The sequence below is a fragment of the Sycon ciliatum genome, chromosome 8, assembly GCF_964019385.1.
Source record: "Sycon ciliatum chromosome 8, ocSycCili1.1, whole genome shotgun sequence".
Lineage (NCBI taxonomy): Eukaryota > Metazoa > Porifera > Calcarea > Leucosolenida > Sycettidae > Sycon > Sycon ciliatum.
In genome coordinates, this window is record NC_088650.1 from 31,085,729 (window position 1) to 31,103,282 (window position 17,554).

The 17,554-nt window shown below is 51.1% G+C and overlaps 1 protein-coding gene and 1 non-coding gene across 3 annotated transcripts in view; both read right to left on the minus strand.

Annotated features, from left to right (window-relative positions):
* The window catches only part of LOC135822717 (protein eyes shut homolog), a 52,668-nt gene that overhangs the window by 33,412 nt on the left and 1,702 nt on the right, over positions 1–17,554 (minus strand). Inside the window, exons 3-9 of one of the 2 annotated variants that reach the window (XM_065335540.1) lie at positions 17,221–17,320; positions 15,012–15,108; positions 8,554–8,772; positions 7,075–7,248; positions 6,543–6,665; positions 6,100–6,210; positions 472–582 (exon numbers count right to left, since the gene is read on the minus strand). In XM_065335540.1, the coding sequence (XP_065191612.1) occupies positions 472–582; positions 6,100–6,210; positions 6,543–6,665; positions 7,075–7,248; positions 8,554–8,772; positions 15,012–15,108; positions 17,221–17,320 (935 nt within the window). The remainder of the gene's footprint in view (positions 1–471; positions 583–6,099; positions 6,211–6,542; positions 6,666–7,074; positions 7,249–8,553; positions 8,773–15,011; positions 15,109–17,220; positions 17,321–17,554) is intronic. The other variant, XM_065335542.1, reaches the window with a different exon arrangement.
* Positions 14,885–14,957, minus strand: Trnav-cac (transfer RNA valine (anticodon CAC)). The gene has a single exon. It is a non-coding gene; the product is annotated as a tRNA-Val (tRNA).

Below are 17,554 nucleotides of genomic sequence, written 5' to 3' on the forward strand. Positions count from 1 at the left end.
TGATTTCAAAGTTTGGACTCCGTACAGTTGATTTTGGACCAATGGACTCTATATAGGGGTGAAGCCAATTGGCTGGACTCTATACATGGAGTGATGTCCATCTAAACTTTGAGCTCACAGTTGATTCCAAGTTTGGACTCTGTACAGTGGATTTTGGACCAATGGACTCTATATAGGGGTTGGACATCATATAGGGGCTGGACGCTCTACTGAGTCCAACATATATAACAAGAGTGCATGTAAAACCGAAGCACAAGCATTGTGCTAGCCAACACGACATTCAATCCCAGTTGCTGTTGGGACTTCTAAGCGAGCTATATCATGTGCACTACATTCAATGCAAGGTGCAGTACAGCAGAGGCGAAAGGAAGTTTAGTCATGATATGATAACTCCTTCATTCATATAAAGGAAGTGTTATTATGGCATCTGGCATCAATGACACACGATGACTGCCGGTTTTAGGACATTACCTGTGAATCCTGCATTACAGTTGCATGTGAATGTGTCTATACCATCCACACAGACACCATTTCCACATGATACTCCACTGCAATCATCTATGTTTGTCTGACATCGGTCACCTGCAACAGCCATGGAAGACCAAAGTGAAAAGTTCACCATTTCCAATCCAACAAAAAGGTACTGCTTTCACCATGAAGAGGAACTGTAACCGACTTGTTATAGTAACAATAGTCCTGCCAATACTTATTATAGTCTTTCTGCTAGTACTTCTATTCTGATGAGTGGTGTTAGTATTCTTGTTGTCTGGCTCTCCCAGAAGTGTTGTTGCCTTATGCTGTCATTCCAGACATAGATGAGTCATGACCCGTTCATGCTGTGCACGTAATTCACTCTATCCTTTAGGTGTCTTGTTTCACCATGGACTGCTGTGTCCATTGTTCACCTGTCACGCTGCATGGCTTCTGTATCCCTACCTGGCTGTCTTTGCTTTCATCCTCGCTCCCGCTGCTTGCTGACGATCTCCGAGTCACGCGAGGAGTTCCCTGTTAGTTTTTCCGGTCTTATCTCTGAGATAGGGGAGTCAGTCTACTGCCTGCTTGGAAGTGTTCAGATCATACATTCTATCTCTCTTTTTACAAACCTTTTCTAACCGAGAACTGGTGTTGTGGTTGATTGCGCATGCCAGAGCGTGAGGACTAGTTCGCTGCATAGTCTAGTAGTAGTTCCACTACAGCGTGGTGCCGAAACCCGGGACCTGGGGGCTGTGGCTGCACTGGTGTCTGTGTGCGGTCGGTAGTCGGTACTACTAGTGAGCGTATTCGCAGTCCGTGATGTCGCTGAAGGCAGATAACTATCTGCGCGCATTCCGTGGAAAAGGTGAAGATTTCGGTACGTGGTGGCTGAAGTTTCTGGCACTGGCCGATATCTCTGGATGGGATGATGACGCCAAGAAGACGAAGTATATCCCATTGTTTCTCGATGGAGATGCGTTCCTGGTCTTTTCGAGGATGGCGGATGCGGACAAAAAGAAAGTAGATGAAGTAAAGGCCAAGCTATCGTCCGCCTTTGCAGTTACGCCTTCGCAGGCGTATGGCAAGTTCGTAAACAGGAAGCTCAAGGTCGACGAGTCCGTAGATGCGTACGTTGCAGACCTCCAGCGGCTGCTCGCGCTGTCTGGCCACGCAGCCGGTAGCGACACTGACTCAGTGGTGATCGAGCAGTTCATCGCTGGCCTGGGTGCAGAGTTCGCTCGCTCCGTGCGGATGTCCATGGCTGGCAAGACGCTGAAAATCAGCGAGTGCGTTGAGCAGGTACGCGCACTGCGAACGGCTGCGGAAGCGTGTGGTGCTGTTTCCGAGGACGTTTCTGCCGCTGCTGGCCCAAGTGATCGCCCTGCCAGATCAAGTGCGACTGATCGCGGGACCGTGACCTGCTACTACTGCCACGAGGCTGGCCACATTCGTCGCAACTGCCCCAAGCGCAGCTCGAAGTCAGCCAAGACGCCCTTGAACGCTTACAAGGGGAATCAGGTGACATGCTACTTTTGTGACAAGCCTGGTCACACGAAACCCGATTGTCCTGACAGGAAAGCGTGGCTGGACTCGAAGAAGCGTCCTGCTGCTGGCGTTACGGAGCAGCAACCCCGACTTCCCAAAGGCGAGTGGGACCCCAGCGATCCCTGTCTGTGCACGGTGACAGCGCAGCGCGGCGGCCTACCGCGGGTCTTCGTGGAGGCACGCAAGAACAGTGTGAGTCATCATTCTGACGAGTGGCACCGTCTGCGATCAGTATTGGACACCGGTTCAACGCGTACGCTGATCGATAAGAAAACTGCAGAGCGAATAGGAAACTTCGATTCTGACAGTGCGTACTCTGAGAATCTGATTGCACTGGATGGGAAGTCGCTTGACGTATGCGGCACAGTGCAACTTCAACTGCGCAGACTGGATGGCCCAGTGCTGCTACCAGTAACCGTAGTGACAGCGGTGGTAGTGCGAGATTTGACTGCTGTATCGGCTAACATCCTGGTGGGCAATGACGTCGTGGTCGGTAATGGTGGCGTACAGCTTCGCTACGGGGAGGACAACTCCTTGAGTGCCGTGACGTTCGGTACGACGCCAGCAGCCGCGTGTACCACGGAGCCTAGTAAGGATTCGCACCCATCTCCACATGTCAACGTGATCCGCGATGGTAAGGACGTCATCTTGCGGGTGAATGACGGCGAAGTGAGGTGGCACGCGGAGCAAGGCCACTGGAGCCTGAAGTGGTATTGGCAAGACGGTGTCGAGCCCTGCCACCGCATTGGTCCGAACATTGGAGAGTACTCCAGGAAGAAGCTGTCATCCAAACAGGAAGAGCAGTTTTGCGCTGAAGTTAAGAAGTGGATTGATGAAGGATGGCTGGTACGACATGATCCAGATGTCCATGGCGAACCAGCGGCGGTGCTCCCTCTTCTCGCTCAGGTGCAGGAGCACAAGCCTACAACTCCGGTGCGTCCCTGCCTAGACTACCGCTTTCTGAACGCCCAGCTCACGTCACAACCAGGCCAGGATGCCCCGGTGTGTGAAGACACATTGCGAAAATGGCGGCAGGACGGCGATGCAAGCGACTTCTGCCTCCTGGATGTTCGGAAAGCGTACTTGCAGATCCGTGTCGAACCTGAGCTCGTCCGCTATCAGACCGTGCTATGGCAAGGGAAGAGATACGTTATGACTAGAATGGGTTTCGGACTCAACATCGCACCGAAATTCATGGACATAGTCATCCAGTGGATACTTCAGGGCTTCCCGATGGCCGACAACTATGTCGACGATATCCGAGTTCCGCGCAACAACGTCCCGGCGGTTGCTGCTAGGCTGCTCGAGTACGGCCTGCCGACAAAGCCCGCCGAGCCGATGGCCTCCGCTCGGGTCCTTGGGCTGCAGCTCAGCACGGGAGAAGGAGGTGACACACACTGGACTCGACGCGACGGCATCAGCCTTGATCTCCAGCGACCAGCGACAAAGCGGGATTTGTTCAGCTGGTGTGGACGCCTTACCAGCCATGTGCCTGTCTGCGGGTGGCTACGACCTGCTACCAGTTTCCTGAAGCGTCTAGTCGGAGGTGACACGCCGTGGGATCACCTCGTGTCGGAGCAAGTGCTTAAGTTTTGCGAAGAGGTGATGGCCCGGCTAGCAGGTGATGGGGATCCAGCCAAAGGTGTCTGGTCAGTGACACCATCGACCAGTGATCCAGAGCTCGTCGTGTACACCGATGCATCCGATGTTGCCTTAGGCGTAGTGGTCAAGGATGGCAGCGGCGTCATCGAGGACAAGGCTTGGCTGAGGAAATCACATGACAAGCGTCACATCAACGTCACGGAACTGGATGCAGCGCTCAACGGCCTTTCGTTAGCAGTATCATGGGGTGCGAGACGCGTCCGCCTTGTAACCGACTCGAAGACGGTGGCCAGCTGGCTGCGCGATACTTTGGGTAACATCCGGCGCATCAGAACAAAGGGTCTCAACCACGTGCTGGTCGGTGAAGTTGTAGCCATTGCCCATCACAATTCCGGACATGCTGCCTGGGAGGCGACCTACCAGATGATTCGAGCTCGTTGTTTCTTCAAGGACATGGCCCGTGTGTGTCGCAAGTACATCGCCGATTGTGAGCAGTGCCGAGCCGCGAACCCGTCTGGAAGCGGACAGGCGTCACCTACACGCCCTGATATTCCTGGCCGACCCTGGAGTGAGCTCGTCCTAGACACGCTGGAGCTTGGCGAGAACAGCAGCGGACAGTACCATTGCGTCTTGGTCTGCATAGACACATTCACGAAGTGGGCCGAGATCTGTCCACTTCGTCGTCACGACGCCGCCTCCGTTGCCGCAGCATTCACCTCAATGTGCGTACGCTGGGGAGCCCCCGATGTCGTCAGGACGGACAATGGAACAGAATTCCGGAACGCCATCGTGGAGTCGCTGTTCAAAGTTATGGGGGTTCGTGTACGAACAGGAGCCGTACGACATCCTGAGTCTCAAGGCGCCGCCGAGCGTATGAACCGGTCGCTGCTAGGCCTCATTCGCAAGGTGCTAAGCACGACGTCTGACTGGCAGCAGGATCTTGATGTGCTCCTGTTCTTCTACCGAAACCGGCCTCACCACGCCACGCGACTGTCCCCCACCGAAGCGATGATTGGCTGGCGGCCACGGCATCTTGTTGTTGAGACAGCTAATGATGATTGCCTCCTGAGCGAATGGGTGACGAAGCTGGCTGATCACACGGCCGTCGTAAGGGACTTGGTAGAGTCTGAGCTAGCCAGCGCCGACTTCTTGGAGTCTCCATGCCGTGCCAACCCCTACTGCGTGGGCGACCATGTACTGTATCGACATCCAAGTCGCCGTCAGAAGCGCCTTCCGCCGTTCCAGACAGGATGGACCGTGAAGCGGATTGTGTCGCCCTCCACCGTTGTGATCTCTCATAAGCACGGTGCAACAGGCGTGAAGGAGAAGACCGTCAACATTGACCTGTTGAAGAGTGGTGTTCCTGAGGAAGCCGACGCCGACGCAGAGCTGCACCCAGACGTCGATGATGACAACGATAGTGACGACGGCGGACCTGTCTGGTGGATCGAGGCTGACGCAGGTGATAGTACTAGTGATGTGCCCCGTTATGGCCTGCGCAGCCGCACCAGCATACGACCACCGAGTCGCTACACAACCTAGCTCGGTTTGGACGACAGTCCCTATTGTTACCAGGTGATGGGGTGAAGAGGAACTGTAACCGACTTGTTATAGTAACAATAGTCCTGCCAATACTTATTATAGTCTTTCTGCTAGTACTTCTATTCTGATGAGTGGTGTTAGTATTCTTGTTGTCTGGCTCTCCCAGAAGTGTTGTTGCCTTATGCTGTCATTCCAGACATAGATGAGTCATGACCCGTTCATGCTGTGCACGTAATTCACTCTATCCTTTAGGTGTCTTGTTTCACCATGGACTGCTGTGTCCATTGTTCACCTGTCACGCTGCATGGCTTCTGTATCCCTACCTGGCTGTCTTTGCTTTCATCCTCGCTCCCGCTGCTTGCTGACGATCTCCGAGTCACGCGAGGAGTTCCCTGTTAGTTTTTCCGGTCTTATCTCTGAGATAGGGGAGTCAGTCTACTGCCTGCTTGGAAGTGTTCAGATCATACATTCTATCTCTCTTTTTACAAACCTTTTCTAACCGAGAACTGGTGTTGTGGTTGATTGCGCATGCCAGAGCGTGAGGACTAGTTCGCTGCATAGTCTAGTAGTAGTTCCACTACAACCAGCACTGGGTGAAACATGATATCACGGATCATAACACCATCATGAATAATATACTTTTCTAAGGGTGTGAAGACTGATAAAGGTGGTCCTGGCCCAAAACTGGATTAAGCTGTTTTCTCCCGAATAAGTGTAGCTCGGAGGTCGTGGCGGTGTATTGTGAGCAAGATGTATGGTATGACCATTGGGACTACACCATCCTGGAAATAATACCTTTCAACACATGGATGTGTACATGCACACAGGGGGGGGGGGGGGATTCCATGGTGTATTGTCCAGGATTCCTAGCATTATGATTGGACGTCTCCTAGACTACCGTCATGTGACATTGTGTTAGTAACTAACCCAGCTTACCAGTAAATCCAGTGTCACAGCTGCAGGTGAACCCATTGACACCGTCCACACAAACACCGGTACCACATACAGCGCTGATGCAGTCATCGATGTTGGTCTGGCAATTGGAGCCTGGGACAGACAGCATGGTACAGGTTCCAATACAGTATTTATTGCAAAGAACAGTGATGCGAATTCTTTAGTTTGAGCCGGGGAGGTTAAATGGGAGGGTCTGAAGGGAAACTGACAGCTGTCTGGATGATCAGCACTCCGATAATATTATACGGCAGCTGTCAAATGGATAAGCATGCCACCAGGAAAGATACAATGATCCTCTCTGAAACAGATGCACCAAGTTGACCCCCCACTCCCCCCCCCCCCCACCCCCACACACACACGCACATACCGGTTCTTACAAGGTATTCTTCACAAGACAGCATTACTTCACCTATTAGTGTCTTTACCTGTATATCCGGCAACACACGTGCAAGTGAATGTGTCAACGCCGTCCACACATGTACTGCCATGTTGACATGGTTGGGCAGCACAATCATCCACATTGGTTTCACACATCAGGCCAGTAAATCCTGAAACATACGCACAAAGACACAGACACACACACAAATAGACAGTCACTTTTTTCTTTTTTTTCTACAAACTCCACACATCTCCAGACACTGGGGTGAACAATGGAGTTGGTGTTCTGATTTCAAACTAGGGGATAGTTTTATGATCAACACTAATTGAAGGTGCATTGGAGCTGTAGAATGTCCTGCAACATAATTATGTGGAAAGTGGGACAGGTATGTGTTACCCTGGACAATAACCAAATGTGCATGCCACTACACACTGCCCTATCACGATCAAGCTTTCCTTTCCCAGGGCCGCTGCCATCCCAAATGATAATGGCTAAGGGTGGCTACAAAGAAAGTATACCGTAAGCTATGCACGAGTTCCGTCTTACGTAAGCCAGTGCAATATAAGGCAACAACTCACCATCCGCACACATACAACTGAAGCTGGCAAGAAGATCTATACACGTCCCGCCGTTGCCACATGGCATTGATTCACACTCGTTGATCATCGTTTGGCAATGGTCACCAGTAAATCCACTCGGGCAAGTGCACTGGTAACCATTGACGATATCCGTGCACGTTCCGTTGTTCGTGCCTGCAGTGACGACCAACATGAAACATATAGTCCCCTATTGCATGAGAAAAGGGTATACCCGTGCAGCAGTGCTCATGGCTGGGTATTGCTCTCATCTCCGGGGTTGCTCGCCATATTAGGGTGCCCTCTATTTCCTATGTGATTGAGTTGAGTATAAAAAACGAGAGAGCTTGGAAGTTCAGGGCCCTACACTATGCTTTTTTGCCTAGCTTATCATGCATGTTATTAGAACTGCCCCTCATGATCGGATTTTATGGCTTTTTGTAGTACAGTCAGACCTCGCTTATCCGGTCCTCGTTTATCCGGATCCCTCGCCATCCGGAAGAAAATAGTTGGTTACAAATGTACAGCATATGCCATGCTTACATACAGTATGTGTGTTCGATTATCCGGTTCCCTCGCCTATCCGGATATTTTTGTGGAAAACGGATGTGTGCGGTTATGCGAGGTCTGACTGTAATACATTGACCTGCTGAGCCAATGAGGTAAAATTATATTCCATACAATACGATGCAATACAATAATACAATAATGTCTTTGCCTTGATAGTGTGCTTGTGCTGAACTGTTGCTGACGGCCGAATGCATGGTTGCCTGTGGCGCACATTACATAACTTTACAGTCTCCTATAATACGCATCCTGTCCGACGGCAAAAGAGGCTGCGGATTTAGTTTTTCTGCACGTTATCAGCAATGACTACTGATCTTCAGCAACTTGGGTCTCCTATAATACGCATCCTGTCGATGCTTTTGTAATGCTAACACAATGCTCGGGATAGCACTCGCTACCAATCTTCAGAAACTTGGCCTGACTCTCATTGCTTTTGTAATGCTAACACAATGCTCGGGATAGCACTCACTACTGATCTTCAGAAACTTGGCCTGACTCTCACTCACAATACGACTGTTGTAATGTTCATCGTTCCCAAGCGGTCGCTGGTTTCTCCCATAATTTCATCGTACTGTTGTACGACATGCTATACGACATCCTTATACCGTACAACACCGCATTGATGTCTTTGATGGTACGGTACGGGACAGGTACGGGATAGCGCCAGGCATGCCGATGGCACAAACAAACAAACAAACACGGAATTAAAGCTGTGTGGACCCTGGCTAGCGCCAGACGTTACTGAAGTAACGTCTTTTGCATGGCTACGGGAATAAAATAAAATAAACATGGTGTGGAGTGATTCCATGTCATGGCGGCGAGAACCCAGTGCATTGGTTGCTGTGTTTGAGTGTTATGTCTAGGAATCACGCCAAACACAATACCCACGGCTGACTGACGCCCGCTGGTACTCACATGGTGTTGATGCACACTCGTTTGTGTTGCTAGCGCAGTCGACGCCAAACCATCCACTGGCACACGTGCAGTTAAATCCGGCAACCTCATCGTGGCAGGTGCCGCCGTTTCGGCAAGGCTGGGGCTGGCAGTCGTCGATGTCCATTGAACACAAGCTGTCCGTGAAGCCAGTGGCACAGGAGCAGGTAGCAAAGCCAACACTGTCAGTACATGTAGCACCTGCAGCACAAGGTCAGGCAAGAAACATGAGCACAAAGTAGAGCGCTGCACTATCACACTGCAGGCAAACAGGTAGAAGTTGAGAAAGCGTATGGCAAAAGCATCCAAATACGATGGGGAGCCGGTATACATAGTGCATACCATCCCTTGCCCTCTCCCATCCAATAACACGTGAGAGTGTTCCCGTAAACTTTGCGCCCCTTTAACGTGACAATACATCTGTAACAGCAATCCATGTACTGGGAAGCTAACCCTTAGCCCCTAGACGTTGGTGTAGCAGTAGTAGTAGTAGTAGTTTTATTATTTACTAGGGGAGTCCCAACAGGCTACTGCCTCTTTACTCGGAACCCTAGGTGAAGTTTAACCATGCTTATGAACAGAGCAAGAGACTGGGCCTATCGACAGTCAGCTGGAAGAGAATTCCATCTGCCTGCCGCCAGAAAATAAATAGAACGCACGCCATACTGTGTATAGCACGCCGTACTGCTTATAGCATGCCGTACTGCGTATAGCATGCCGTACTGCTTATAGCACGGCGTACTGCGTATAGCATGGTGTACTGCGCATAGCATGGCGTACTGCGTATAGCACGCCGTACTGCTTAGGCCGCGGTCACACCGAGCTCGATTCAGCCGTTCAGCCGAAAAAAATGTTCGGTTAATGTTGGAGTTAACCGTTGTTAACAGTCACATACCATTGCTTCGCTGTTGGCCTTTATAACGGGTTGCATAACCCTCCTTACGTGTGTGCACAATCTTGCTCTCTCTACATACTGCTGTGTATCATAGACATGACATGCCCACGCTCTGCGCATGCGCAGATTTCCTGCACGCACAACAGAGCTTGCTGTCTTTCCAGTTTCCTTGCCTGCAGTCAGCTTTCAAATTCTGATTTCTGATTTGAGTTTGCCTCCGTCCTGCTTCAGAGTGTCAGTCCTAGTTCTGCCGATTGGCTGCCGCCTTTAGTATTCGCTTTCCTTGTTCTCTCTCAGCTCAGTCCCGTCAGACTACGTGTCTTCAGCGGCCAGAGATTATTTGAGTATTATATTCTCACGATGGCTCGTTTCTCGACCAGAAAAAAGACGCCATCGGCCAGAGTGGCAGCTCAACCTTCGGATACAGGACGTAATGTGCGTGTGCGGCGAAATCCTGTTCGTCTTCAACCGCCCAGAACTCCAATATCTCCCCACTTGGATTCTGTTGTCTCCGACGTTGCGCCGTCAGTTTCTTCTGCCGCCGCCTTGAATGTGGTCCCTGATCCCGGGGCGGCAACTCAAACTTCGGCTGCAGGCAGTAATGCGCGTGCGAGGCCAACTCCTGTTCGTCGTCAACCAACCGGGACTCCATTATCCACGGCCTCTGTTGTCTCCGACGTTGCGCCGTCAGTTTCTTCTGCCGCCGCCTTGAGTGTGGTCCCTGATGTACTTGCTTCGGCTGTTTCTCAGGCCGTCGGCCAGGTCCTCCAGCCCCTGATGGAGCGAGTAGAGCAGTTGGAATCTGCTGCAGCCGTCGTGCCGCTTGTCAACTCCAGCTCCGTTCATGCATTCCGGGGCCATCTGCCGGCTGCTCGTCCGTCGCTCTCTGTACCTGATAAACTCCGCGGGCGAATTGAACGCGGCGAGTTTATTGACTTCGACGACCTCCTCCCGGACCAGCTGGGTGTGGAGCCCGATGTGGTCCAGCTAGCTGTGGGGGCCAACCGCTCTGTCCAACTTGTACAGAAGCCAACTCAGGCCCAGCGCCGCCATGTCCACGATGTAGCGTCATGGCTCGAGGCGTTTACTGTCTACACAAGAGTAATTGTCGCGGCGGCTCCAGATAGGGCGAATGATTTGCTGGCATATCAGGCCACTATTCTGGATGCAAATAACTCGTATCAGGTGGACGCATGGCTAAGTTATGACAGGCGTTTCCGGCGCGCCATAGCCTCCCAACCACTGTCGTACGACTGGGCTATCATCGACTCTAATTTGTGGCAGTCGTCATTCACCAGCCGTGGTCGCCCGCCATGTTCGCGCTGTTCTCTGGTGCACCCAGTGGCCCAGGCCCGGTGTCCCTTTAGACCAGGGCCTCCATCCGTCGGCGCTGGGAGTGGAGGTCCGCCGCAGTCCAGCGCGCCAACCCATCTTGGGAAGCCTATCTGCCGCAACTTCAACAAGGACCAATGCAACAACTCATTCTGCTATCGTGCCCATGTGTGCCTTCAATGCCGCGGGAAGCACCCAGAAGTCAAATGTGGCAGGGGACAGTCCGCCACCTCAGCGTCTGCTCCGTAAACATTCTGTGGAGACCCCCATCAATGTACGCCGATTAGCCGGGCTCCTTAACCGTCATTCTGATCACTCCTTCTCTCACTTTGTGCTGCATGGGTTGTGTCATGGTTTCACGATAGGCCATTCTGCTGCTATATCTGGTGTTCATAGTTCTCCCAATCACCTGTCGGCTATTCGTAATATGCAGTATGTTTCTTCCTATTTGACCGAATGTTGTGAAGCTGGGCAAACAGCAGGTCCATTTCCGGAGCCACCCTTTCTGTGCATGCAGACATCTGGTCTGGGTGTTGTGCCGAAGTCCAATGGAAAACTTCGTGTGATACATGACCTGTCGTCTCCCGATGGCAGCAGTGTCAACGATGCTATACCACGCGGGCAGTTCAGCCTGCATTACGACTCCGTGGACACCGCAATTGCCGCCATTATGCGCCTCGGCAAGGGCTCCCTCTTGACAAAGGTAGATATCCGTAATGCATTTCGCCTGTGTCCCGTCGCCCCCTCGGACTGGCATCTTCTCGGGATCCGTTGGAACGGCATGTACTATTACGAGAAGGTCCTTCCATTTGGTCTCCGCTCCTCACCATTCATCTTCAACCAGCTGGCAACGGCTATCAACTGGGTCCTTGTCCATGTCGGCTCCTTGCCCGACGTAATGCACTACCTCGATGACTTCCTCGACATCTGCCCACCAAGCTCCTCCCTGGCGGCCAAGCACAAGGCCATCATCTTGGACTTGTTCCAGTTCTTGAACATACCTGTCGCCACAGAGAAAGTTGAGGGCCCTTCCACTGTCCTCACCTTCCTCGGTTTGGAACTGGACACCGATCGCTTGGAAGTGCGTCTGCCTCAGTCCAAGCTTCTGGCCCTACGTCGTTTAGTCTCTACCACCGGGTACCATTGCCCGTTTGGCCTTGCGAAGCAAAATAAAAATCAACAACAACAACAACCCTCGACCAGGGTTGCGTTCTCAAACGCGAACTCGCCTCCCTCCTGGGCCACCTCTCGTTCGCTTCCAGAGCAATTCCTGCCGGCCGTACATTCTTACGCCGCCTGTATGACCTCGACAAGGCCACATCTGAGATGTCATCTCACCGAATGCTGCACCTCTCAGCCTCAGCCAAGGGCGACCTGAGCTGGTGGCACCAGACTCTGTCAACATGGAACGGAAAGTCATTTTTCCTGCTAGAGAAGTGGATGCCCAGCGCTGACCTCCAGTTGCAAACCGACGCAAGTGGCACCATTGGATTTGGAGCCTTCTTCAATGGTCGCTGGTTCAGAGGTGACTGGTCTCCGCAGCAACTGGAACTAAGCATTACCTACAAGGAGCTCTTCGCCATTGTCGCGGCCTGCGCCACATGGGGGATCGAGTGGCTGCGGCTGCGTGTGGAGTTTCAGTGCGACAACCAAGCTGTCGTGGAGTGCCTGAAGACGGGCACGAGCCGGTCCCCTGCAGTCATGGCACTCATCCGCACCCTGTACTCAATCTGTGTGAAGCACAATTTCCTGATCCGAGCATCGCACCTGCCAGGAATTTCCAATACCATCGCTGATGCCCTGTCCCGGAACAAGATGGATGCCTTCAGGACCTTTGCTCCTACAGCTGCGGAGCGGCCTGACACCATGGTCCAGCCAATCACCGAGTAAGTGCAAAGACATTCACTTAGGATGCAGATAGCGTTCTTTGTCGATCCTACTCCACAATATCAGTCTGACTTTATGCCTCTAGAACAACGCTCTTGTGCAATACATACTTACCATCTATATTGGCTGTTATCACCCGCTATCTCCTCTGGCCTTAATGGGAATGTCGGCATGGGCACTCCTCCGTAACTGGCCTCTCGCGCACTACTATTAAACTCGCATGGGTCATAAACCGCTCCTGCTCAACGCAGGCCGACCCACCAACTCGCATGGGTCACAAACCGCTCCTGCTCAGCGCAGGCCGACCCACTTGGTCATATACAGCTCCTGCCCTCGGTAGGCCGACCACACGATTCGTTAACGCGCACTCAATTGAGGCCAGCTACTCTGCCCGACATTCCCATTCTTCCAAACTCACTCTCTTGTCTTTTGGTGTGTCGCGTCCTGCACGCGTGTGTGTCTACTCTATACTCTAGCATGGGGAGTAGAATGTTAAATGTTCGGTTAATGTTGGAGTTAACCGTTGTTAACAGTCACATACCATTGCTTCGCTGTTGGCCTTTATAACGGGTTGCATAACCCTCCTTACGTGTGTGCACAATCTTGCTCTCTCTACATACTGCTGTGTATCATAGACATGACATGCCCACGCTCTGCGCATGCGCAGATTTCCTGCACGCACAACAGAGCTTGCTGTCTTTCCAGTTTCCTTGCCTGCAGTCAGCTTTCAAATTCTGACCCACCCTCCTCATCCCATTTCTTACTCTTGCACTCCACTCCATATATTTTGAAACACATGGATGCGGGCACTCCTCCGTAACTGGCCTCTCGCGCACTACTATTAAACTCGCATGGGTCATAAACCGCTCCTGCTCAACGCAGGCCGACCCACCAACTCGCATGGGTCACAAACCGCTCCTGCTCAGCGCAGGCCGACCCACTTGGTCATATACAGCTCCTGCCCTCGGTAGGCCGACCACACGATTCGTTAACGCGCACTCAATTGAGGCCAGCTACTCTGCCCGACATTCCCATTCTTCCAAACTCACTCTCTTGTCTTTTGGTGTGTCGCGTCCTGCACACGTGTGTGTCTACTCTATACTCTAGCATGGGGAGTAGAATGTTAAGCGCTTGTTTACGTCACTATTACCATGGAAATGGCTGAAAAATGTCCTACAAGCGACTTTCAGCCGTGGCTGACTCTCAGCCGTTTTTTCCGGCTTGTTTCAGCCACAGCTTGTACAAGCGGCTGAAAGCCGAAATTCAAAAAATTATTTGAGTGCGCTTGGAGCACACCATGTAGCTAGTTGACATGATGAACTGATATTGATGTTCTTTCTTGTGTCCGTGGAACCGTTTGATTTGGATTTTGTCCGACGACCATGGATTTCTGCCGCTGTGCCTCTACAATGCTGCGTAGATTGTTGGAGCTGTGGTTTGAGGCCAAGACAAGGCACCACACTCACGACTGAATTCATGAAGAAAGCCGGGTACGAAGAAGAGAGTGGATTGCAACTGAGTTGAAGAACGGCAACCGGCGGGGCAGAAAGCTCGACATCAGGAAACACTACCCGAACCATCGCGTCCATGCACACCGAACAAATAAAAAGAGCACGACTTCGCAATTCAGAATCCGGGCTTCCTTTGCTTCTTCATCAAAACTGAACACTAGAACATGTACAGTTTTAGATCGCGAACGTTCTGCTTTCCTGTTTCTTGCAAACATTGGTGTGTTTCGAGATATTCAAAATTTGGCGGGTAAGAAAAACAAGCCATTCAAGCTTTGCACTCAAGGTCTGGTGTGACCGCGTCACAGGGACCACGCAAGCCAGCTGAGCGCCAGCGATAACAAGCTCAAAGTGGCTTGTTTCGGTGTGACCGGGGCCTTATAGCATGCCGTACTGTGTATAGCATGCCGTACTGCGTATAGCATGCCGTACTGCGTATACTGTAAGACATGTTATTATAACGAGTCGCAAATTTAACGATTGTCCAAAATTCATAGGTTAACGAGAAGATATGTTAACGATCTTGCAGTATTCTGCCATATCCACACACAGCATATATGAAGCAGTACGGCCTCAACGGATCTTATTATAACGAAGAAATGTCATCCGTTAAAACGTTAGATTTGCTTCCTCGTTATATATACATGTCTTACAGTAGCATGGCAAACTGTGTATAAAAAAATGAAAAAAATGTTTCTGCTCGGGTTCGAACCGAGGACCTTGTGCGTGTGAAGCACACGTGATAACCACTACACTACAGAAACATGTGCTAGTAGGTGTTTTGATGAGATATCAGTTGTAGTCAAGACAACACTTACCATTCTGGCAGTTCATTGTTAGACATTCGTCAATGTCACTTTCACAGTTCATCCCAGTGTAGCCGGTCACACAGCTACACACATAGCCGCCGGGACTCTGAGCGAGGTCAATGAAAGCATAGCCAAGAACCAGCCAGGGTTAACCTCTGGTATTCATTGAAATCCAACACTTCTCCCAGCTTCACCACAGACGGTTAAAGGGGAAGTTAAGGCAAAAATCAAAAATTTCACCAGCTGTAGTCTTCGGGGTGCTGAGTCGAATGGTCTTGGTCCGAGAAAACTGAGACGCTCCCTTCCTACTTGAATCCCAATCAAACTCGCGCACTTCCACCGAAACTGGGTGACTGCGCCCTACGAGATGGGGATTTGTAGTGCTGAAACGATTATATCGATTACTCGTTACTTACTCGATAAGAAATAGATCGAACGGTTATTTCGATTTTATCGGGTAAACGAGTAGAATGGTACTTACTCTCTGTACGGGATTTCCCCCCTTTTGGGGTCGCACAAAGCGTGGATCGAAAGTGTTGCGAGTACGACACGAATATGTATATGACTGTCCACTTGCTACATCGACATTGTACGTGTAAAGTACAAGCGCGATCTGAGAAACATCGACGCAATCACCGTCACCGTCTTTTCAGCTGACTGCTTTTGTTACATACAGCATGCAGGACGGGCAGGCTCAGTATGTGTCTACACTAGCGGTAGGGGCTGGAGTTCCCTCCACGTGCGAGTAGTCTTGAGCTAAAGACAGTAAAGTGGTCTTCAGTTTCATGTTTTCCGTTCTGTCGACGGTTCCCGAACAAGTTTGCTCGACGACGAGCTAGGCCTGGCGTTTGGGCCTATTTTGAGCATGGACAGTAAAGGCAACTAGTTACTTGTTGGTGCGCCTCAAGTCAGCTCATCCGTCGAAATCCGCCAATCTAAACCCCTGGCCGGCTTCTCTGACTTCATCGTCGGAGTCAGCAAAGTCACAGGCGAAGGGCACCATCAGCTCTTGGGTTGCAACCAGTGAGTTGCCTCTGTCATGTCTGTATTCGTCTGGTCAGTCCGAACAGCTGACAGACTTGTTGCGGGATCATCGGATCGATGCGCCTGCTTTCCGTCGCTGGCGATATTGGACTCGTAATTGTTTTGAAATTCACAGAATGTATATGTACTGATGTAGTTACAATAAAAATCGTTAAGCCGATAAGCCGATCGTTATGGTATCAGCTAAGCCACTAAGGAAAAAGCGTAATCGTTTCAGCACTAGGGATTTGTATGCAAAATGTCACTAAAAGTGCCATTTCGTTCTTATAAATGCATGGATGACCGCGATTGGCCCATATGTTGTACTCTTTTGGACGCTGAGTCGACTGGTTTTGGTCCGAAAAGGCTGCGATGCAGCGTTCCTCCTTTATTCCCAATCGAACAGGGTTGAACAAGCGGTCACGTGCTCCTGGGTGCCCAAATCACCTGGTCACCACGCCAGCAGGCGACAACTTTCACACCAAGGTTCAACTCGAGTTCAACTCGAGTGACAGGACTGCACCCAAAAAAGGTCAAACAGGCTAGTAAGTTGTACCCTGCAGGCACGGTGACCAGGTGACTGGTGTACGCAGGAGCACGTGACCGCTTGTTCAACCATGTTCGATTGGGAATAAAGGAGGAACGCTGCATCGCAGCCTTTTCGGACCAAAACCAGTCGACTCAGCGTCCAAAAGAGTACAACATATGGGCCAATCGCGGTCATCCGTGCTTTTATAAGAACGAAATGGCGCTTTTAGTGACATTTTGCATACAAATCCCCATCTAGTAGGGCGCAGTCACCCAGTTTCGGTGGAAGTGCGCGAGTTTGATTGGGATTAAAGTAGGAAGGGAGCATCTCAGCTTCCTCGGACCACGACCATTCGACTCAGCACCCCGAAGACTACAACTGGTGAAATTTAGATGTTTGCCTTAACTTCCCCTTTAAACAACAACCCCAATGAACATGTCACCGAAACAAAAGCATACTCCATTTCTTCTTGACCCTATATCAATCGGAATCCTGTATCGGCCAAACAAATCGTCATGCGCAAAAAAGGTGCTGTGGATCAAACGTGCATCCCTGGATCAAGCGAAATCCTGTCATATCAGGACAGTTTCCACTGTGCCAAGGGCGTCCGGCTAGCCGGGCAGGTTAACTGTACAGCTAGTGTATGTAGCGTGATGGAACACTCACAGGCTCTGTGCAGCTGCCATCGTTCGCGCACGGCATTGAGTCGCACTCGGCTATGTCTTGTGCACAGTCAGCGCCAGTAAAGCCAGCAGAACAAGAACACCTGAGAAGAAAGCAGCAAATGCATTCCATAGCACTGTCAATATCACTCAATATCACTGTGAATAGAGGCTGGAAATAGAGTCCATCTCTAGGTCACAGGGCAAGAATGTGAACATAGTGCTGGCTTTCCGTCCCCACTCTCTAGATGAGGGAGCACTGCTTGATATGCATGAGGCCACATGACACATTCGAAACCACATGATAAGCGTAGGATCACATCATTCACATGACACAT